We start from the raw sequence: 24,536 nt of genomic DNA on the forward strand, positions 1-24,536 counted from the left end.
ACGGAATGGATGCGGACAGCACACAGTGTGCTGTCTGCAGCCGCAATTGCGGAGCGCGGCCCCGATTATTTGGATCCGCAGCTCCGCAAAAAGATAGACAAGAATAAGCATTTCTATGGGGGTGACGGGCTGGTGTGTTGCGGACCCGCAATTTGCGGGTCCGCAACACCACGGACGTGTGAATGTAGCCTTAGTTGACAATTGAGCATTACCAGTTCCCCTTGTCAAAGGGGTGTGTCCCTGTCCACTGACAATAATTGGACAGTGTCGGGGTGTGCAGGGACATGCCCCCAACTGGTAACACCCAGTTATCAGTTTATTTCTACATTTAGGGCTCATGCACTCGGCCCCCAAACAGCAAGTCCGCAATATGAGGGCAGCGGCTATGTGCACCCCACATCACAGATGCGGATCCATTCACCCATGTTCTATTTTTTTTTTTGCGGTGCGGACGGATCACGACCCATTCAAGTTGATCCTCGTCAGCAGCCGCACAGATGGTGCACATGCATTGCTGGTTGCAAATTGCGGCCCCCCAATGCATGGAACGGTCGAACGAATGAGCCCTTAGGACCAATTACAGAGGTCTAAGAAAATATGGACTAGAATTATTTCACAAAATGTAAAACTTTCACTAAAATAGACATGGCGAAAGAGAGCCTGGGAGATGCTTTTTAGCATGGCGCGGTCTGCAGGGAGTTTGTGGTTTCACCACAGCTATAGAGGCGCAAGTTGGAGACCATTGCTATACAGCATTTATTAGCGCAGTTTATATGGAATGCAAACTTCATTAACAAGAGACTATGCAGGAGAAAAGACACGGTGGAGGTTTTATTGTGTTTGTTGATACATATGTGTCCATAGCAGGCATGCTGGAGTATGAGGATGTATGGCCGGAGCGGTTGCAATCATCATATATTTAGATGAATATACCTATTCTACAGGTTTATTTTGCCATCAAAGCTTCTGCTCTGCCGTACTGAGCGGGTTATGTTTGCTATCAATATAAAGTGTTCATACATTTATAGATCAGTAGTCTGCGGGCCTCTGTTCTCCCAGATGTTGTCAAGGATTGAAGGAAAAAAATGCTTTAATTTCGCAAATCGCAGCACTCTTGTCCGTGGGCTGTGTCTGGTATTGCAGTTAACCCCCAATCACTTGAATAAGGAGCTGTATTACCAGACACAACCTTGGTCAAGGCCGGGACCATTTCCCTGATTGAAAACTATTTTTTCACATTTTATTTTTCTAACCCCAGACAACTTCCTTAAAGGATAACTGTCCGTATTTTTATTATTATAATTTTTTTTTTGGAGTATTGGATTGTGGTGATTAATATCTCCTTGGTGGCCCTATTTCAACTTTTCACTGTGGGTATTCATTACCCCTTAATTCCACATTTTTGTTCCCTGTAACCGCCTACTTTTACCTGTGCTTAAAATAGTGTTGCTGAGGCATGTTCCAGGAGCACTCTGAGTGCAGGGGTCACATTATAGACAGCCAGGGACTGTAAGTAAATGATTAAAGCCAGGTCCTCCCCAGCAGCTGATAATAGTGCCTGGGCTGTGTGCACTTCTCCCTGTCCCTGCGCTTGGCAGACGCTCCCTCACACAGCAGAGCTGGAGAATGCAGAGTTGGAGCAGCGCAGACCAGGGAAGGGAGATCTGCCGTCTGCTCAGTGTATAAATGAAAGCAACATGTGGTAAGAGGACCCCTTTGTGCTGCAGGAGATTAACCCTTTAGGAGTTAGACACTTTTTCTAGGCTATTGTTACTGGCTAGTGAGGGCAGGCGGGATTAGCCTCAGGCCTCATGCACACGACAGTGTTTTTTCACTGTCAGTGATTTGGCTTCAGTGGTCCGTGTCCGATTTAGCTTCAGTTGTGTTTCCTTGTGTCTTCCTTTTTTTTTTTGTCTGACAGGGGGAAAAAAGGAAGGTTAATGAATAATTTTATTGCACCAAGGTCTTGTAGAAAAAAGCGGACACGGATGACATACCAGTTGTGCATCCATTTTTTTTTTTTACGGACCCATTGATTTAAATGGGTCTGTCCTCTGTTTTCCACTGACAAGAATAGGACAGGTTATATTTTTTTGACTGACTGGAATCACGGATGCGGAGAAAAAACAGAGGACTATCAGTTTTTTTTCACAGTTCCATAGAAATGAATGGGACCTCCGCTAAACTGTGAAAAATGACGGAACGGACGCGGATGCACACAACGGTCGTGTGCATGAGGCCTCAGGGTGAGGGCAGTGGCGGCCATCTTAACTGAATAGTGAAATTGCAGTTTTATGCAGACTGGATGCTAAGGGCTGAATCTTATTAAATATGGGGTAAGTCAGTCTAATAGTAACTGATTATGGAATATCATGTTATTACTAACTACATATATGAAAATTGAAATTAGGGTCTAAATGTGACAGTTATCCTTTAATGGCCAAATATCCGGTTATGTTGGGATTTTGTAATTTCTCAACAGCTGGAGAGCCACAAGGTGCACAAAACATTTTAAGATATATTTGTTTAAAGGAAGCTAGAACAGATTTCGGCATGCATATAGTTCTTATTTCATAAAGAGATCATTGAACAAGGCCAAATGTCATGCATATTAACTCTTAACTAAATCATTTCAATCCGTATCTCCGGAGTGCCCTCTTAGACTTTCTTGGCACAGTCGGGACAGTAGATCTGCTCGTTATGACGTACAAAACGCTTGTTAGCCAAGGACAGGGAGCACTTCTTACAAGTGAAGCAATACTCATGCCAAGAGTGCCCTTCATAATTCACCACGTTGGATCCCTTTCCAAATCCTGTGAAAGGAGAGAGTTCTGTTAGCGGGAGATTGTGTAGGTGATCAATGCATAACATTCGTGCCGGACTTTACAGAGGAGTGACTGATGCTCTTGGCACTAGCAGCAGAATATAAAGGCTATACTGCTGCTGATTTACTATATAGACATTGAATGTAAAATCTGATATTTTTCTTTGTCCTATGTACAGAAAGATTTCTAGTTCCTACCTGGAAACTGTCAACAAGTAGACCACAAACTGCAGCAAACAGTTGCTCTGCAAAAATGACTTGTCACCTCTCCTGACATGTCTGTTTAGTGCTTGAATTCCCCATGTAATAACCATTCTGTAACATCCATGGTTATGGTATGTTGTGCCGTTCCTCTATTATTCCCTGTGGGTGTTACCGGTTGGGGGGGTCCCTGCACAGTCTGACACTATCAGTGCTGCCAGCGTCAGACTGTGCAGGGAACTCTCCCTAAGGGCTCATGCACACAACCATATGTATTTTGCAGTCCGTAAAAAATACGGATGACGTCTGTGTGACATCCCTATTGCATCCGTTTTTTTGGGTTTTTTTTGCGGATCCTTGTAACAATGCCTTGTCTGCAAAACGGACAAGAATAGGACATGTTCTGTCGTTTTTGCAGGGCTACGGTACGGACATATGGATGCGGTGTGCTGTCAGCATTTTTTTGTGGACCCATTGAAATAAATGGGTTCACATCCAATTCACAAAAAAATGGAACGGACATGGAAACAAAATGCGTTCGTCTGCATAAGCCCTGAGACAGACAGGTCACTGCTGCAGTCCGTTATTTATCCCCTACTGGTTTACAGTGATGAGTGGCGGGGCAATATTCGAATTCACGAAATTATACGAATAGTCGTGATCTCGTCTTTATTTTCTTGATTGCGAAAATCGGCAATCGGAAAATTTGCGATCACCACTACTCCTAAAGTCAAAGATATTGCAGCCTTCCCATTGGCCGACAAGCAAGAAGCAGTGAGGGATCATGGGTACTGATGAAAAAAAATCTCGAATATTCGCGGATTACAAAGATATAGCACTATATTCTAGATATTCTTGAAGTGCCAATATTTGCGATAAAATTTAGAGATTAGAATATTCGCGATCAACGCTACTGGTTTATTATTGAGTTCAATTTATAGTCTCTATGCACTACGCTCCTCTACCTTCCTGACATGGCCGTTTGGCTATATACTTGTACTCTCATACGACAGTAATTCTGGATCATCTTGTCGTAGAACTCTGCTGAATACATTTTCTAGGAGGAACAACAGAGGGATGTTATATCAAATTGACAACTGGGCCGTTACCATTCCTCTTGTCGTTGGGGGTGTGTCCCTTTACAGTCTGACACTGGTGGTACTGATTGGTCAGCGTGTAGGGACACGCCCCCAACTGATAGTGCCTTGTTTTCAATGTAGGATAAATAGAGGAACGGCACATCTTCTGATCAGACGATTGAAGGAGCGAGGGCACTCTCGCGAGCGCTGCAGCCTGTTCAGTGTGTCTGCACGCAGATTACAGCTTCATCCTGTTCTCTTGAATATAGGCCGCCATTAGGTCAGCAGCAGCAGCATCTCCATGTACCCGATACATACGTGATGCGCTCGTGCAGTCAGTACCTGTTATAGGGTTGTTACAGCCGGAACACTTCTTGGCTACAAACGTCTTGTAGCAATCCACACAATAGTAGTGATCCTCAACAGCGGTGAAGCGCTGGCCGGCGAGCTTTTTGTGGCAAGTTTCACACACAAAGCAGTCGCCATGCCATGGCTGATCCTGATAGGTTATCCCTCCAGATGTGATCGGCTGGAAAAGAAAGCGCATACTGATGGGTCGTCATGTCATTAGAACGATGGGTTACGGTATATCTTTTGGACAACTGTTGAAATGGTATGACTCCATACGGCGCCACTCGTCATCATGGCTGATGTCTGGTATTGCAGGTCGCCTCCAATTTACTTGGATGGGATTGAGCTGCAATACTAGACACAACCCAGGAACACGTGTGGCGCTGTTTTAGGAGGAGAAAAATAAGCGGCCCCGCTTTCTAATCTCCTGCAAGTTGACTGACCAGTATGAACACTTACGTTCTTACACTTTACACAGTTTTTAGCAAACTTTTGCTCATGGCAGTTGACACAAAAGATGTCTGCTCCTTTGGGGAAGAAGCTTCCTGCCCCTATGACCTCCTTGCAGTTGCTGCATTTAAAGCAGTCCTCATGCCAGGCAGTTCCCTTGTATTCCACATTGCGACCACCTGCAACAAAAAGAGGCAAATGTAAGTACTTTATATGCAAAGAGGAACCTCTCAGAGAAAGAACTGTCTCGCTAGCGCCGCCTATTGGAAGAGTCAATGTCCAACTTTACAAAAAGCCTTGGAACATGACTAGAGAAAATAGCCAAGCCAAATATCTATCATCAGAGTAGGATTCTTGCCGAATGAGATGTCTTAATGTCCCTTCTGACAGGACGATACAGCAGGCGATTGCCGTGGAGGAACGTTTTCTTCCTGTCAATCGCCTGCTCGTCAGTGGAGGAGACCGCTGCCTTTACATGTACAGTATGGGGAGGAGTGATCGCTAATGCCATTGCTCGCCCCCATACAGAATCCTTGTTTGCCGGCAGCAGAGCGCGATTAGACAGAACAATCTGCTGCCGGTAAAAGCAATTTTTGTGTCTGCACAAATAATCTATTACCCGATTAACGAGCATTGTACTCATTCATCAGGTAATTAGTGGCAGTTTTACACTGACAGATAATTGCTAAAGAGCGTTTCTATGAATGCGCGTTAGCGATTATCTGGCGGATTCTTGGCCCATGTAAAGGGCCCTTTAGACACCGATCAGGGAAATACTGGCCATTAGTGTTGAGTGACGCACACTTCAGATCATAGTCTTTGTTTAAATGCTGCCCCGAGATCCATCTTCATACAGCATTCAAATGTATGGGCTTCGCGGAGGTAAAATTTATTGTCCGAAGTCTCATGAGACTTTGTGGAATAACTTCAGACTTCGATTATTCAACTTGAAACGATTAAAACTGGCATCCCAAGTCGGGTTCAGTACCCAGGTGCCAGCCGGTACAGAAGCCAACTTCTGATCCCAAATTTAAAGTGGTTTTCAAGTTGAATAATCAATGTCTTCGGACATAAATTTCACCTCCGCGAAGAACATACATTTGAATGCTGTATGGAGACGGGACTCGGTACAGTATTCAAATAAAGTTTTGAATGAAGCGACTTCAGATCTATGATCCAAAACGCTCTTTGCTCAACCCTACTGGCTATTCTTAAACGGGTGATCCGTTTAATATTGATGATCTATCCTCAGGATTGGTCAGCAATATCAGACCAGCGGGGGTCCGGCACCCGGTACCCCCGCCAAATAGTTGTCAGAAGAGGCTGGTGCTCTGTGAGTACCGTACATTGGTCACCTACAGTAGTTGCAGCTCAGCCCCAAATGTGCCAATCTGATATTGATGACCTATCCTGAGGATAGGTCATAAGTATCAGAAACGGATAACCCCTTTTCAGGAAAGTCCGTACTTTCCTTAAAGTACATCATAACGTATATGCAGATTTTTATTAACTTTTGTTACGGGTTGATCTGCTTACGTAAATGTGTTACGTAGCTGTATAATTATGGGCAGAGGTGTAACTTAAAGAGGACCCGTCACCGCTCCTGACGCCCATTTTAATAGCTTCATGCATTCCCCATGCAATAACAATGCTGGGGCATCTAGTCTCACGGCTCTATGATGTGCCAATTCTTCATTCGTAACTGCCAGCAGTCTGCAGTAAGGGCTCTTTCACACGAGCGCGTGCAGTCTGGAAATCACACCGTGTGTTAGCGTGAGCCTCCGTTCAGGACACTGCTCGTCTTGCAGGAGCGCAGGGCATTATACTGATTTATAATGCTGTGTGCCTCTGCTTGACCTTCTGTAGCAATAAGGTTATGCAGAGACACACAGCATTATAAATCGGTATAATGCCCTGCGCTCCTGCAAGGGGAGTAGTGTCCAGAACAGAGGATCATGCTTACACACGAGACACACACGCTCGTGTGAAAGAGTCCAAAGGGTACACAGGGGTGTTAAAGGGGGCGTATTGCTAGGATATGACCCAATATCTGATAGGAAGGATCTTCTATCTTCGTTCAACAGGACCTGCACTGACATCACCACGTGGTGAGCGTGATTACGTCATCAAAGGTCCTTTTGCAGGTCCTCAAAGAAGAAGACTATGCCGTCTGTGCGATCAAGTGGATGAGGTGAGTACATTTTTATTTTATTTTTTAACCCCTGAAGCAACATTTTAGTAAGTATTCTGTATTCAGAATGCTATTATTTTCCCTTTATAACCATGTTTATAAGGGAAAATAATAACATCTACACAACACCGAACCCAAACCCGAACTTCTGTGAAGAAGTCCGGGTTCGGGTCTGTGTACCATATTCAGTTTTTTATCACGCGCGTGCAAAACGCATTGCACCCGCGCGCTAAAAACTGAACAACTCAGTCACAGTCAAAACTGACTGAAATTTGTGTGCGGTTTTCCCGCAATGCACCCAGGGCGCATCCGGAGCAAATCTGGGACGCCCGTCTGAAAGAGGCCTAACTGTTCTTGTATATTCATAAATCGGGAAGACCTGGATGAATTGTTACATTGCAAGGTGAGTGTAAGTGGTACAATGAATTTATATTTGTGAAATGTGATTGTGGTCACCAGTAGAGCCACTGTAGCTACTATGGAAAAGACCTTTAAATATTCGGATACGTAAATACACACAGTATGAACAGGCTCATACGGGTTAAGGTTGTGTTTCCACGTTCAGGTTTTTTTTTTTTAAGCCAAAGGTAGTAGTCGATTCAAAAAGATGAGAAAGCCCAGTCCTCGCTTTATAATCTATTCCTGGCTTTAGCTTCAAAAAATGCAAATGGAAATCCAGCGTGACCCACTGGGACATTAATGGTGATGGGTCCAACCAGTGTTCAGGGGAGAGATGTATTATTCTGAATAAGAATATCCGTTGTCCTATTGCATTTACCTGGCTCGATCAGCTTGTGGCATCCATTGCAGCGCAGGGCGTCCTCTCTGGTGGTGCACCTAGCACACATAATTTTATTGTCCTTGAAAATAAATTGCTCATTGGCCAGAGGATGGTAGCATTTGGCACAGCGGAAGCAACTATCATGCCAGTAACGGTTCTTATAATGCAGCTCCTACAAATGAAAAAAATGAAAATCAGACCTCATATAGTACATGACCATCTCTAACAAAGCTAGAACCAGCCCTGTATCTCCCATGGATCCAGAGATCTCCCCGTTCATTTCTTCAATTGTTCTGCTAGATTTATTTCAGGCTGGCCGCTCAGGGGACGTGTCCTTTGTGCTGTAGCTCTCTCCTTGTAACTGTCACCAACAGAAGGTGGCCGTTGAAGATTTATAGTGAGCATGTGCAACCACCTCAGGGAGGACGGTGAAATAAGGAATAGAACAAGCAGCAGGTGGCGCTATACAGATAAAGCTTAGTAGCCAAACAAACTTTTTAATTACATGCAATTGCAAAAATATTCAGGTGCTGGTTTGAAAAATATAGAATATCTTTCATGCCACAGCCCCTTTAAAGAGGACATCTCATGGGTCCAGACATTATGAAATAACTAGCAGCTTATGTAGGGCATCGGTACAGGGAGGAGACTGCCCCGTTTCTCAATGGGCGTCTCCTTCTCCCTAGCGCTGTCCAATCGCAGCAGGGAGCGTCACAGCCAGGGAGAAAAAAAAACAACTCCCACTTCTCCCTGGCTGCGATTGGACAGCGCTAGGGAGAAGGAGACGCCCATTGAGTAACAGGACCGTCTCCTCCTCCCTGTACCGATGCTATTCATTAGCATACCAAGCATGTTTTAGGTGATCGAACAGAGAAATGTGATATCTAATCATTTGGCAATCCCTTTAAATGATAGAATTATGGATGGTTGCAGCCACCACCAGGGGGAGCTTATTGCAAAAATGGAACTCATCGATTAAATAGTATGCAAGTGACTTTATAACTGTCTATGGAACTCTATCAGATGAGACGGCACTGTCTGCAATAAAAATATGGAGGAAAATAAATCCACACAGAAAGCTGGACCGTAAAATGACAAGAGGATAAACCGTGGATATTCACTTTAAAGTTTAGGTTCAAATTCAAAAATGGCTTTACCAGCTGTTCATGCCAACACATTTGTGATATTCAGGCATTGGTCTTCAAGCTTTGCTTGTCTCTTGTTCCTGGGCTTTGGACTAAACAAATCTGTTTCTCCTCAGCAGTTAGATGATGTAGTCTGGCCTGCCCTTAAAGGGATATGCCCATCTCAGGAGTTACGGAAACCGCGTACTAGTCGTGCTACGCTGTTAGCGTTTCTCCTATTAACTTCCATCGGCGTTGTGGAAACTGTGTACCACAGCCGGCTCCTCTGCCGCTAACAAGGATTAGGATATGGGTACACGGCGATTTTGGGTGCGACCACCAGGGTCGATTTAAGTGCACCATAGGCCTGGTGCTGTCTACGGAACTTACATCCCCTCCTTCCGTGTGCTGCCCAATGGTTATTTTGTTTCTGTAGAGGCCGCGGTCCTCTGTGAGCGCTTATGCCTCTTCCTAGGCCAGTAATGTCACATTCATCGGTCAAGTGGCCTATGTGCAGCTCCGTCCTATACAAGTGAATGGGGCTGAGCTGCAATACCATGCACAGGGGGGGGTCTCGGGGTCTCTGTCTCCTCAAACAGCTGATTGGCAGGGGTGCAAGAGTCGGACCCCCACCAGTCTCAAAGAATAGGCCATCAATATGTAAATCCCGGAGAACTCCTTTGCCTTATGTTATCTCTGGTGTTACATAGGACTGCAGGCAACATCTACTGCTTTATGTGTACTTGAAGAGCTATCGCTGTGTTATCTGGGGTGTTACATAGGACTGCAGGTACCATTTACTGCTTTATGTGTACTTGAAGAGCTATCGCTGTGTTATTTAGGGGGTTACATAGGACTGCAGGTACCATTTACTGCTTTATGTGTACTTGAAGAGCTATCACTGTGTTACCCGAGGTGTTACATAGGACTGCAGGTACCATTTACTGCTTTATGTGTACTTGAAGAGCTATCACAGTGTCATCTGGGGTGTTACATAGGACTGCAGGCAACATCTACTGCTTTATGTGTACTTGAAGAGCTATCACTGTGTTATTTAGGGGGTTACATAGGACTGCAAGTATCATCTACTACATTATTAGCACTCAGAGTCTCCATCAAATTTGGTGGGAAGTATAACGCCGCATGCAACAGATCCCCTACAAGTATAAACCACAACACAGGTGTGAACAGAGCTTGATGCACAAATGCTGTATCTATGGTTTAGGTTTAAATTGTTCTTTACCATTGGTTTTACTCTTTTTGATTTTTATTTATTACTGGACTGCAACTGAGATGGAACCTAGGCCCTGCGGTTAACGCACTTGTTTCTGGAGAAAGGGTAGGATTAATTCCAACATAACTTATTAAACTGCAGTCTATGAACAGAAAACGTAATTCTTTCTTTCCAGTTTTTTATTTTTATGGTTACTTTACACCAAGGATGCTCAACCTGCGGCCCACCAGCTGTTGCAAAACTACAACTCCCAGCATGCTCAGACAGCCTACAGCTATCGTCCTACAGCAGGGCATGGTGGTAGTTGTAGTTTTACAACAGCTGGAGGGCCGCAGATTGAGCATCCCTTCTTTACGCCAATCAACCTTTTCCTATATGGTTTTCAACTGGTAATTTCAACACTAGGTGGCAGTATTTAATCACTGGGGAAACCAAACAGGCGCTGCAGCGTGTTGTACCATGTTTGGGACTGGCCAGACATTTGCAGTGAAAACTCCTCAATGTGACATTTTACAACTTTTGTAAGAACTTTTAAGTATAGAACTGACACTGATACAACTCTGTCTGAGGCCTTGTTCACATAGGGCAGTTTAGAAAATAAGCATGCCTCTAAAACTGCACCGTGTCAACGAGAACTTGTGAACAACCCCAAAATGGAGACCTACATTAGGTTGGGGATCCAATGCCAACACTGAAGTGCCTTTCCCCTGTATACTTCTCCAAGCTGACATAGAGGCATGACTATTGGCACTATATACACAAGACTTAGCCACTGGCATCACATTTAACCCCTTCCTTCCCATTCTAACCTTGGAATCCACTCCAATGGGTTTCCGGCACTCAGCACAGGTGTTGGCGCAGATTTTCTCAAAGCACTTTACACAGCATTTGTTGGCATCCTTCTCCACATACTTTTTCCCTTGAAGAGGAGCTCTGCAGTAGTGGCAGTCCAGGCGGTCGGACATTGTGCCCACACTATAGTGCCGCGGACCTATGAAAACAATGGAAATTGAGGGAGTTAAAAGGAAGCGGTCAGCATCTTTAAGATCTATACGCACATAGTATCTTATGTAGGGATGAGCGAACTTCTGGTTTCAAGTTCAGCATACAAGGTTCGGGCTGTCTAAGAATTCCATTATGGATTCCGCTACCCTGGACCATAAGCTGAATCCGAACCTTGTACGCCGAACTTGAAAACAGAAGTTCGCTCAACACTAATCTTATGTCATCTCAGAAGTTCTGCACTGCCCTTCCTTTAGTTGACCAATAAGATATTACTGTGCATGCTCCCGCCTCTTCACGTCACTGCGCGCCGCGAGAATAAAGTTCTGTGGGCGTTTCTGAGGCGGAGCTGAAAAAAATGACTCTTCTCACGGCAAGAAAGTATGATTTGACTCTTTTAGCGTAATTTGCATATAGCATGGGAAATACTCAAAGGATTAATATTTAATTATTTGGACTGTGAGTTATATATGTTACTGGAAAAGCAACACACGTTAAGACAGGCTCAGGTAGACACATAAAATATAGGCGACAGGTACAACGTATAAAAGTTACAGGAACAACATAATCAATTCATGGTAGTAGGACCCCTGAGTGACTTCTGCATCCCCTATAATTATGCCCGTGTGTGCACATTTACACATCAGGAAATAATGTATCTATATCATACAGCAACGACATATTCCATACCTATCATCCATTCGGAGCACACCCTCTGGTTACAAATGAATGTATACAAGACTCCTTAGACAAGGTCTTATGGTTATCGTGATTAGGTTCAGTAGAACTGCATTGGCTTGGGTCTTGGAGCCATGTTACAGCTATCTGACACTGTGCTTTAGCATTCTCATTAAATTCATTAAACGTACTTTCACTAGCAAATCTCATAAACCCATAATTTATTCCCACTAGATCATTGAAAATGTATCAGATGTCGAAAGTGAGACATTTTACCATTTCATGAAAAAAAAAATTAACATTTAGAACTTGGTGGCAGCTTGATCGCCTGTTAAATCTAACTGTCTAATTTGTTAGACAAAGTCTCTTGGAAGTTGGGCAGAGGTTCATCAATCTACAAAAAACTGCATCTAAAAATTGTGGAACAAATTTCAGAAAAATGTTCAACGTAAAATTGCAAAGAACTTTAATATCCCACCATCTACGGTACATAATATCATCAAAAGATTTATAGAATCTGGAGAAATCCATGTGTGCAAGGGACAAGGCCGATGGTCAGTATTAGATGCTAGTGATCTACAGGCCCTCGGGCAGCACTGCATTAAAACCAGACATGATGATTCTGCACTGGAAATTACTGAATGGGCTCAGGAAGGCTTTCAGAAATCATTGTGAACACAGTATACCGTGCAATCCAGAAATGCAAATTAAATCTGCACCATGCAAAGAAGACATATGTCAGCACAATTCAGAAACACCACTGTCTTTTCTGAGGTAAAGCTCATTTAAATTGGAATGAGGCAAAGGTCAGATCAATCAAAAAAATTTTTTTTTGGGGAAACCACAAACATGGTGTGCTGCTGACTCAAGAGGAGAGGGACCACCCAGCTTGTCAGTGCACAGTTCAAAAGCCTCCATCTCTGATGGTGTGGGGTTGCATTAGTGCCTATGGCGTGGGCAGCTTACAGATCTAGTAACTCAGGCTGAATCAACTTGCTGAAAGCAGCCTGAACGCTGGAGGCAGGCTGGGCTCAGTGTGGGCCGGAGGTGGGCTGGGCTCGGTGTGGGCCGAAGGCGGGCTGGGCTCGGTGTGGGCCGAAGGCGGGCTGGGCTCGGTGTGGGCCGAAGGCGGGCTGGGCTCGGTGTGGGCCGAAGGCGAGCTGGGCTCAGTGTGGGCCGAAGGCGGGCTGGGCTCAGTGTGGGCCGGAGGCGGGCTGGGCTGGGCTCAGTGTGGGCTGGAGGCGGGCTGGGCTGGGCTCAGTGTGGGCTGGAGGCGGGGTGGGCTGGGCTCAGGGTGGGCTGGAGGCGATACAGCGCACTGTGATCTGGACGTGCTGCCAAGCCCTGCCTCCTGTCGGGGATACCTGAAGTGACCATGTCTGAGCTGGAGGCCGCCAGCTGTCTGCTTAACCACAAAAAAGGAGGACTTCTGGCTGTCCGTCCTGGCCTTGAACCGGATGGAGGACCAGAAGTCTAAAAACCTGACTGTCTGGCCTAAAACCAGACTTCTGGCCACCCTAGGTGCACTACGCTCTACTATCCATTTCAGAAAGCTGCGAAACCTCCAATATGGTGTCTGAGGGACCTAGCGTAGTGTTGGGACCACCTCAAACCCAGACACTGCATTGCTTCGCCATAATTTCACAAGGGAGATAGAGGACCTTATCATAATACCCATACTTTATCTACGGAGGATCCCTCAGTGACAACAGCAAATCACATAGGATGTGAAAACCTGTCACTGGTGCATGATACATGCATGGCTGATCATAGGGCACAGACAAATACCAGCAAATATCTTATGGAGAAAGGAATTCAGGTATGAAATGGGAAACTCGTGATCCTCGCTGCAGTCAAAAAGTACTACAGTTCACTGTGTTGGACACAGATGCAAGATACGGTTGTGTGCTGGGGCCTTCTACCCCACAAAACGACATATCCGTCTGCCCAGCTCCCCCTGCTCTGTAATATGCTGCCTGCAGACTGGACTACATTTTAATGGTGACCGGTTCCCTTTAAGAAGTCTGGCACAGAAAAACACAGGAGATGTTCGCCTTTGGCAGATGTAACTTCATTATTAAAATGTTGCAAATCTGTTCCCAAGACTTAAAGGCCGGTTTCCCATGAATTGAACTTTGATGATCATAGGGACATTATGCTCCATTATCTCTAAACTGGCAAGGGATGAAAAGCCTAAATTATTCAGGGTCCTTGTATCTAAATTTATATTCTGCCCAGTGTATACAGATTCATCATTTCATTATGAAATATTGTCTGATTGCTGTGAGTGAATAGAAACTTGTTAGATGTCTAGAGCTGCTAACACAGTTGCAGTTTATTATAATATATCGGAGAAAGGAAGAAAACAGCAAGAAGTCCATGGCCAGGAGAGTGACATTTCTGCTGCTCCTGGTGTGGATCGTGCGCAGAGCATTGTCTACAGCAACCTTCAGCACTCCAACTGCTGTGAAACTACAACTCCCAGCATGCACACTTACTCGGCTGTTCTTGTATCTCCAACAGAAGTGAAAGGGATTCTGGGAGTTGTAGTTTCAGAAGAGCCGGAGGTTGCTGATCCTTGGTCTACACTGACACGGTCTAAGGCCGCTTTCACACGGGTTTGATCGGTGATTCCCATCAGTGATTGTGAATGGAAAGATTTGCTCCTGTTCTGCGTTTTTGACCCGGTCCTGGTTTTGGCTCACAATCACTGATGGAAATCACTGATCAAACACTGACTGTGTGAAAGCAGCCTGAGGCATCCTTGACATTTCCATGTCCATTTGATGTCCATGAAAAAAAATAATTCTGTGTTTCATCTGTGAAGGATCCGTGTTTGGTCCGTGCATCTGTTTTTTACCCTCTGTGTGCCATCCATATTCCATGGACACTCCTCAGCTGAAAATGATCTCCTATCAGTGGTCAGTGAAAAACGGACCATACAAGTATACCATCTGTGTTGTGTCCGTGATTTTCACAGACCCACGGACTTCAATGGGTGAGTTTGGTCCGCATCACGGAAGTAGAGCATGTCTCCGTGATTTTTCTTTAATGACCCACGGTCCGGTAAAAAAATGCTGATGTGTGAACAAAGATTAAAATCCATGGGTGCGTGTGCTGTCCGTGGAAAATGCGGATCGAACACGTCCATTAAAAAAAATTACAAGCCCATAAGCCTTGAAAGTAAGCATAGATGATCAGTTTCCAGATTCTAAATAATTCCATTCGCTGACAGCAAGTATAGATCTTAAAAACACAACAAGATTACATAACTTTTTCATTTTTTAATTCACAAATGAAGCATGTTCAGTGTTACAAATGTCAGAGGCAAACCCTGTTTTAATGCCCCCATCACAAGAAATAAGACGATATAGTACACCATAGTAAAGTCAAGCACCTCGCAGTTCTCATATCTGTCAAAATAACTTCTGTCATCGGATGCTAAATAAAGTGGGTTAGGGCATGACAAAATGCTGGCAGCGGCACTAAAGAAGGGGTTACAAGATAAAAGTCTGGAGACAGAGTGGATCTGTGACCTTTCCTAATGTCAGCAGCCACCAAACTGGAGATGACTCTCCTAGCGACCTTCTCGTTTTAGATGCAATCTACAGGAATTCAGAAGCAAGCCAGGCACAGCTATGGTCATCATCCATTTATACAGACCACTGCAGGGGACAGGATGCATCTGTCCTCAGCCTTCTGGAGGCCACTGCAATGCCCTGGAATAAAGGAACTTTGGACATTTGTGGACATTTGCCCTTATTGCTACTCTGCAAATCCATCGACTCACTGGCTATGGGGGAGAGACCTACCATATGGCTTTACAGTATTATCTATCTATCTATCTAATCTATCATATCTAGTATATAGCAATATCTAATATCTATCTACCTATCTATCCAATATATATCTATCTAATATCTATCATTTAATCGATCTATCTATCGTATATATATAGTCTACGGCTTATATTTGTGCTCACTCCAAATGTACTTTGCATATGAACCTGGAGCTCTTAGAAATGATAATCCAGGGTGCAGGGTAAATAATATTCCTAGGCAGGGAAGTGGCTGCTCGGGATGATAAGGCTCCCGCTATGGCCGTGGTTTTCAGCTGTTTACAGCCCTGACAACAGTTGCCAATCATCTAACATTCTTACACAGTACAGTAATGGACGTGGCGTTTCTGCTCTCATTTATCTTCTGGAATAGCTGGCGGCCTGTGTAATTATCAGACAGGGAGCAGAGGTGTCATTCAGGAATATTTTTACTATGTAGATGTGCTGGCGGTAATACAGACTAGGTAGGCGGTTACTGTAATGAAAGACGATACAGTCCTTACCATGTGAAGCAATCAACATTCATGTGTTAATCACATTGTATCCATAGCTCTTCACACAGAAGTCTTATCTATTGATTTATCTGGGACTTCTATTATTTTCATTGGTCTGCTCCTCTAATGGAAATATACAATGGTGGTGTAAACTCACCCTGAATGTGGCCATACACCCTAGATAGATATTAGTGAGCACTATTTCTCTGAACGCTCTCATACACATGCACTCTTGATCAAGCATGCATGTGTTCTACATTGGGAGAGCAGAATATGGCCACTTTCACACAATCAGTGATTTTGAGCCAAATCTAGGTGCAGGTCGGAAACACAGAACAGGTGCAAATCCAATAATTCCATTATACCTTATATCTTTGTAGCCTCCACTTCTGGTTTTGGCTCACAACTACTGATGGAAATCACTGATTAAACACTGTGTGAAAGCAGCCTTAGCCACTGATAGACACCTCTGGCACTGACTGTGTGATTTCTCCCTCCTTATCTGTCCTGTGAGCTCCGGTGCTGAAAACAAACATAGTGGGAAGTAAGGGAAAGGACGTCACAGCAGTGCAGTGCTGGCAGATTCCACAAAAGGGAGATGCCCCTGCTTCTGAGAGAAATGCATCTAACTGTGCAGATGAATAGGGGAATAATTAGGCTGAAAAAGACACTATGGAAGCCCAAAAAGACCTATTCCTTCACAGTTATGTTGTCCAAAGACCATTATGCAAACTTTTTTTTAAAAATTCAGGTACGCTTTAAATTTCACCAATAGCTTGCCACAATGTATAAGTTCTAGGCTATGTATTTAACTCACAAAACACTGCCTAGACTGGATCCACTTGTATCCACTTCTCAGCTGACAGCAGTACTAGTTATGTGCCAGTTTGCAGTCTGTGAATCTAATAAATTGTCCTCATTCACTGACAGAAAACAAATACCTTGAAAATGGTGAGGAACGGAAACAAAGTATATTACAAAGCTCTATTAACTTAAAACTGAAAAACTCCTTGAACTGCATCCTGATACGGACCAGGGCATTGTCAGTGGATGAAGATATTCCATATACAGGATAAGTCATAGATGCAGACAACAGATCCAGACACTTTATTTTGCACATTTATCTCACGGCTTCAGCACAAACAACCTAATCTCCAGATGATTCCATGCTGACATCAAGCACAAACTATGCTCAGTTCTTCCAATTTAACTCCATTATGGAAACCTACTGTAATGCATCCAGCGTTCTCATCGCACTTTGCTTGATGTTTAAAACCCACTATTTGGTTTACGTATAAGAGAAACGTACAAAAAAAACATAAAAGCGTAGCAAATAATTCTAAAAATCAAAGACCATCAAAAACATTTAAATTGCAAAATGATTTTTGTATGGAACAAATCTGTTATAACTGCAGCACAGATAAATGACTGAACTTTCTCTAACCCTTCAAAGTTTACTTCGTTCTTGGTATACACTACAGAACTCTTATAGAAGTGCATCTGCAAACCATAAACATGAAGGTTATAAGAAGCATTCCACTGAAGCAAACAGCTGAATAGAGCAATTAATATGGGAAACACACCAGCCACTAGTCACGTAAAACTAAAAGAAAAATGCAAGAAGCAAAAGCAACTTTGACAGGTCCTAGAACGGCTTCTGATAGCAGAAAAGTACCATTTATTTACCTGAGTGTCTTTCGAAAGCCATTGTAACAAGTGGTCACTCTGACAATTGTCCCTTCCTAAGCAGATACAGCCTCCTGTTTGATAACATACATTTACAGCAGCTATTAATAAGGAGCCAGACGCACATGTTCACACCCCTCTCTGGGGATTTCATGTTTAATCCTCTCTCAAAAGCAAGACCATTTTTGGTTATCTTTTGGGAGAAGAATAGGGTCCAAAAAAAAAAAAAAAGTGGACACATAAAATGCCCACACAACTACTCCAATTTCTAAATTAGCATCCAAGCCGATAGAAGCCCTTCCCCTTAATGAAACCCAATATCCCACTCATGGATCAAAGAGAAGATCTGCGTGGTTCATCAATGGAAACTATAAGCCTGTCTACACCTACAGCCTTCCTCCTCACAAAAAGTTATCCACTGGATAGGGGATAATAGTTGTTATAACCCCCACAGATCATGAAAACCGGGGGTCCTGTGTCTCCCCATACAGATGTAGCAATGGAAGAACATGAACGATGCTGCTCCATTCATCTCTATGGTAAACATGAAAACTTAGGCTGGGTTCAGACCTGAGCGTTTTACAGCGCGTTCCTACGCGCTGTAAAACGCTCAACAGGCAAAAACCAATGTTTCCCTATGGGCATGGATCTCACCTGAGCGTTTTACAGCGCATACGAACGCGCTGTAAAACACCCTACGCCTCAAGAAGTACAGGAGCTTCTTTGGGGCGTATTGTCGCGCGTTCCCGCCCATAGACTTCAGCGGGAACGCGCCTAAATGGGCGTTTGCTTGTTTCCGCCCATTAAAAATGCCTGTAAAAAGCGCATATCGAATACGCTCAGGTCTGAACCCAGCCTTACAGTTATCTCCTCCAACCTCCTCAATGCAGAGACCTCAACAAGCTGCTTTACTGCCAGACTTTACTCTAAGCAGCATCAGCATATTTGACTCACATTAATTCAAGCTACTTTTCTTATTTTCCATGTTATTGCTAGTTTCAAAGTCACAAATGCGTGGAAGCTTTCATACTGAGACTTATGGCACCATGAGATGGTCAAGAGGGCACATAATGTGGATGAACCCCAATCCACTGGGGGCAGTGCATCCGTAAGATTACCTTGTCCAATACTGGAGTGCTCTGTAGTTAACCGTACCACGTCTACACATGATGGAGTCTAGTCTGAGCCCTAGTGAGTGTATATAGCTATACAATTACTTCAGCCACATAATATTTACTCATCTTCACTTACTTTACGTGCTTTTTATAGGGGTTCTGCCACCAAATACTATTTCAATATAATTCAGCATGAAAAACGAGTTACTTGTTCCAAAGATATTCTCTTTAATGGTGCCTCATGGTATTTTATCTGTATAGTAATGTTCACGGCCACCTACTGAGGTGGTCACACACGCTCAGTTCCATCCTTCAAATGCCACCAGCCAGATCTACTGTTAGACGGGGTTCACATCTGTGTTGCGCACTCCGGCACTGTAAGGGTGGGTTCACGTCACGTTTTATGCTTCCTTTTGATGTATACATTACAAAAAAAAGGATACAAAAACGCAGCACACCCCGTTATTGTAACCTGCACAGTCCAGTAAAAAAAATGTATACCCAATGGTGAACGGATGCCACTGTATGGCATCAGCCTGAGGCATCCGATTAACAAATACGTTTTTTTGTACACGTAAAAAGGATGGGAAAAACGTGATGTGAACCCACTCGTATCCGGTCACTGTATCCGCTGTACATGCCGGCTTTCAGCCAGACAAAGAATGCTACACGCAACACTTTTTGTCGGGCAGGAAGTCGGTATATATGCTGGAAAGTGGCTGGATTACCGCCGGATTCCACTACAGTGAATGGGGATCTGGCGGCTATGCCATATACGGTGAACTCCGGCAGTCTGTTCCTCCACTGTAATAGATTGCTGGAGTCCACAGTGCAGATATGAACCCAGCCTTAGAAGCTGTGAGAGAGAGCTGCAGCATAAAGGACACACCCCAAGAGCTGCCATCCTAAAGAGAACCTAGCAGAGCAATTAGAGCAATGAATGGGGAGATCTCTGGATCCATGCGAGATACAGGGCTGGTTTTAGCTTTGTTAGGAGAATATTGTCATGGACTATATGATGTCTGATTGTCTACATCAACCATGGCATAACCCCTTTAAGCAGGACTCAAGTCCTGTATAGTCTATACATACTAATGGTGCTTCCAATATTAGCAGGGCTGTAGGTAGGGCAGGGCTGGTAGACATATACAGAGATGGTGGATGCCAACCAGTCGCTTTATTAAAGCCCCAAGATGACTGTGCCCCTCTGAAATGATATCACTTGTGGAACCACAGGAGCCTTCTTTATTTGAACTCTCACCAAATGTTCCTAATGTTTTTAATATTCCAATTGTGGAAGGAATTCACCTTGGAAATGTGCAATTCGTGAAATACTATATTATAGAGGATGGCACTACAAGAGATCAGTACAGAAGACAGCGGAGCAGGTGCTGCTCTGACAATAGTCCCCACAGTCCTTATTATACTAATTAGTATGAAGACGTAGTGGTCTACATAGGACATTACAGACAGACCATCATATAGCCCCTAGCCGAAAGGTATGGTATGCTGTACCCTAAGAGCAACATCACTGCTGTACTACTGCCATCAGGTGAAGATGCCAAAGCAGTGGTTTAGCCCGTCTGTAGATTTACTAGCAGCAATGCTAAGCCTGTCCGTGGGCCAGGAAAATCATCTCATGTAACCAGCTGAGTTGGAAATGTGTGTGGGAGTAAAGGTTAGTAGTGGTGACAGAAAGGTTAAATGGGTTGTGCCCAGTTTAGAAGTAGCCCCTATCCACAATATAGGAGATAACTCACTGATCCCTAGGGGTCCGAATGCTGGGACCCCCTCCAATCCTGAGAACGATGGAGCGGCAGGTCAGACATTCGCCCTGCCACTCCAATCATTCTCTATGGGACCGCCGGAAGTAGCCGAGCGCTGTACTCCGCTATCTCCAGTGGTCCCACAGAGAATTAATAGAGCTGCAGGGCAAATGCCTACCCTGCCGCTCTATCAGATCAAGGGAATGGGACCCCCATTATTGGGATTGGTGGGGATCCTAGCAGTCAGACCTCCGGCTATCATTTATAACTGATAACTTCTAAACTTGACACAAGCCCTTTAAAAGTTCAATAGTTTTGTAGAAAAGATACAAACAGCATTTCTAGTACAAAATACATTGGGCGATTGTTAAATCCAAACCAATATTAGAAATCAATGTATCAGCTGAGAAGTGAGGCATGAGAAAAGCGGGGGACACAGCAGAGGAAAGGTAAGTCATCTAAGGGTCCTTATTTGATGAATTAGCACATATAAGAAGTGGAGCCCAGCACTGAGACCCCCAGCAATCAACCTGACTCCAAGTGATAAGGAATTTGGCAACCTTGGGGTATCCCAGGACTTTTAATGCTAATGACTAGTAATGAGCGAAGTGAGCTTTGGATCCTAGATCTGAAGTCGATACACTCAAAACTTCGGATTAATAAAATGTACAGCCTCCGATGAGACAAAGTTAGTTACTCACGAAGTTGCGCGAGACTTCCTTGAATAACTTTGGCACTTGATTCTTAAAGTGGAAAACCCCTTTGAACTTGGATCCGAATTCGGCTTCGGTTCCAAGCTACCAGTCGCTCATCCCTACTAATGACCTATCATCAGGATAGCTCACCAATATCAGATCGGTGGGGGCCTGACTCCCAACACACTCCCCAATCTGCTGTTTGCAGGAGACGGCTGGGAAATGTACTGCAAGCTCAGTCCCAGGACAGAAGTGGGCTTTCAGTACATTTCCCAGCTGATGGCAGCTACAAAATGTACGGAGCTATGCTAGTTCAGTTCGGGAGATACTTTGCTTTTTCTAGCTATGCAAATTAGGTCTCACGTGCACAGAGGCCGGGCCCAAGCCACTCAGTGCACGCTAGCTTCTCCACTCTTCTTCGCCAGGCAATCCCCCCTTTTATTGACTGACAGGACCAGGGTCCTAATATTCATCTCAATGGGCCCTGAAATCCGACAGCTGCACCGTTCATTACATACTTGGCGCATGCGCAGTAAACATCTGTGTGGCGGGACAAGCACAGTAAAATGCATTGTGTCTGCGCCAAGTATGTAATGAACAGCGCTAGCCAGGCCAGACAAGATGAAGATTAGGAACCCGGACCCTATCAGTAGGAGGGAGAGTGGCTGGAAAAGCAGAGGTGAGGTGCTAGGGGGCAGCCTAGTGGCTTGGTCCCACCCGTTGTGCACTTTAGACCTGATTTGCATATTTTTACACATGTGGCCGTACCCTCTGTACATAGGGGCGAGATTTATCATGAATTTTTAAAGTCAGTTTTCCTTGAGTTTGCACTGCCGTGATTTGCAATAAATTTGTGAACTGCGTAACTTTTGTTACTTTGTTGTTGTCTTTTTGCCACCTCATACTGAAGTGAGATCGTGATATTTTTTGCGACTTCAAAATCATATTAAAATCAATATATGTGAAGATATAAAGAATGTCATGGGGCACGCACACACGCTCACCTACAGCCTCTTAAAGGATCAACGTGTGCGCTTCCAGATCCTTCCCCAGCCAATGGTTTTGGGATACTGGATATTTATGGAACCCTATTCAGGCAGAGGGCTCCTGAGCTTTCGGTTCCCTGGTGTTCAGCAAAGGTGTTGTGAAGTCTAATGCTTCTGCGATTTATCTGCGTTTTTATACTGCGTTATCTCCTGCCTGTGTTCCTGGTGTACTCCTAGCCTGCCCTGCATGTGGACTCAATACCCAACCAGAAGGATAACTGTAAATTGACTTTATTTGTTGTACAAAGTACAACGCGTTTCAGGGACGAACGGTCCCCTTTGTGAGGTTCGCAAGCAATATAGTTTGTTGTTTGGGAACCTGATTGTGGCGAAACCAACCTCGCCACTGGGTTTTGGAGAGGCCTGTTTACCAGCCTCTTGCCCTACGACTATGGCCCCGGGACATATTACCCTTCAAGAACAGTGTAACAGAACTATGCCGCATGTCTGGACTGTTAATAGGACCGAACGCGGTCAGCGGTGTATACTAAAGATTCTGTGAAACTAAAATCGGATGCGCAAATACACGAACACCGCTGACCCTTACCTTCTTCCATACGGAACTTCCAGCTCCAGAGACTAAGTCCCGTTCGAAGATGGGACTTAGTCGTTTTTCTGCATGAAATTGACCGACCGCACAGCCCAAATCTATGGAACTGTTTTGGGCAGGAAATTGTGCTTGCGGTCGGTCATAAACAGCGATGGACTGGCCATCGGGAGTACCGGGAGAATCCCGGTGGGCCGATCGAATTATGGGCCAGCCAGGGCCGCCATCAGGGGGGTAAAGCTCCAGTAACAGCAGGCAGTGTGGGGGCGGCGCTCACTCACTGACGTCACACGCCTGCTCCTCCCACTAGGCGGCGCAGGCGCGTGACGTCAGTGAGTGAGCGCTGCCGCCCGCACTTGTTACTGGAGGCTGGAGGCGGGAGCTGAATGTAAGGTAGTAAAGACTCTTTACTAAAGAGATGAGCGCTGTGCCCCCACGTGTAGTAGAATACCTACCGGCTACCTGGAGCCAGACTGTGCACAGAAAGGGCACTTTGTCACTGTGGACAAAGTATGGCACTTTCTGTGCACAGATTGGCTCTAGGTGGGTACAGTGTGGCACTGCAGTCACTAAGGGCACTATTTATCTGGGCATAGTAGGGCACTATCTGCCCACATAGTCAAAATATGGCGCTCTGGGCACTGCCATATAATAGTGTGGGTACGGCGATATTTGGTTCTATGTGGGCACTGTATGATTGTGGGCAGATAGTGCCATACTATCCACAGATAAATGGCGCATTTAGTGCCTGTCGTGCCCACATAGTGCCATATAGAACCCATACTCGGAAAGCGCCATACTTGTGTAGACAGAGTATAATTATAGGCAAAGTATGGCACTTTCTGCCCACGTTTTAGCTCTAGGTAGGTATGATATGGCACTTTGTGGGCACTGTAGACACTAAATACACAACTTATCTGAGCATAGTATGCCCAGGTCTTCCCACGGTCATACAGTGCTCAGATAGCGCCATGTTATGCACAGATAAATGGTGTATTTCTTGCTTATGGTGCCATACAGTACCTACCTAAAGTGAAAACCTACAGTACTTTGGCCACAGTCATACAGTGCCGACATAGAGCCAAAGTATGGCACTTTCTATGCATCTAGGTAGGTACTATATGGGTACAAATGCGCTATTTTTCTGTGAATAGGAGGGCACTATCGTGCTCTATGTGGGCACTGTATCACTATTAGGGCAGATAGTGCCATAGAGACAAAATGTCTCCCAGCACATTATACATGGCTCGTCATCATGGTTACGACCTCCCTGTAATCCAGCATTGGTGGTCGAAAAAAGCACCAAACTATGTGCACTCCCACAATCCCGGCTACTCCTATAGTGTGCAAGCATGACCACCGCTGCTGGATTACAGGGTGGTCAAAACCATGGAAACGAGCAGTGCATAATGTGATGGAAAAATGACTCCCGCC

The 24,536-nt window shown here is 44.7% G+C and overlaps 1 protein-coding gene across 1 annotated transcript; it reads right to left on the reverse strand.

The window, feature by feature from the left end:
* Positions 1 to 2,412: 2,412 nt before the first annotated feature.
* FHL1 (four and a half LIM domains 1) lies at positions 2,413 to 18,083 on the reverse strand. Its single transcript, XM_040442092.1, has 6 exons — positions 17,934 to 18,083; positions 11,045 to 11,226; positions 7,875 to 8,049; positions 4,915 to 5,084; positions 4,447 to 4,633; positions 2,413 to 2,813 (listed from the first exon to the last, which is right to left on the reverse strand). The coding sequence occupies exons 1-6, from the start codon at positions 17,953 to 17,955 to the stop codon at positions 2,659 to 2,661; spliced, it is 891 nt and encodes a 296-aa protein (XP_040298026.1). The 5' UTR covers positions 17,956 to 18,083; the 3' UTR covers positions 2,413 to 2,658.
* Between the last annotated feature and the right edge of the window lie 6,453 nt (positions 18,084 to 24,536).

This window comes from Bufo bufo, chromosome 8, assembly GCF_905171765.1.
Source record: "Bufo bufo chromosome 8, aBufBuf1.1, whole genome shotgun sequence".
In the NCBI taxonomy this organism is placed as follows: Eukaryota; Metazoa; Chordata; class Amphibia; order Anura; family Bufonidae; genus Bufo; species Bufo bufo.

What these genes read in the sequence shown, in the direction of transcription:
- FHL1 (XM_040442092.1), bottom strand. Translation starts at nt 17,955, where the DNA reads ATGGCTTTCGAAAGACACTCAG. An exon ending in ACTGTGTAAAGTGTAAGAAC is followed by an intron (nt 4,634 to 4,914) that starts GTAAGTGTTCAT and finishes TTTCTTTTCCAG; the next exon opens with CCGATCACATCTGGAGGGAT. An exon ending in CTGTAACAACCCTATAACAG is followed by an intron (nt 2,814 to 4,446) that starts GTACTGACTGCA and finishes CTCCTTTCACAG; the next exon opens with GATTTGGAAAGGGATCCAAC.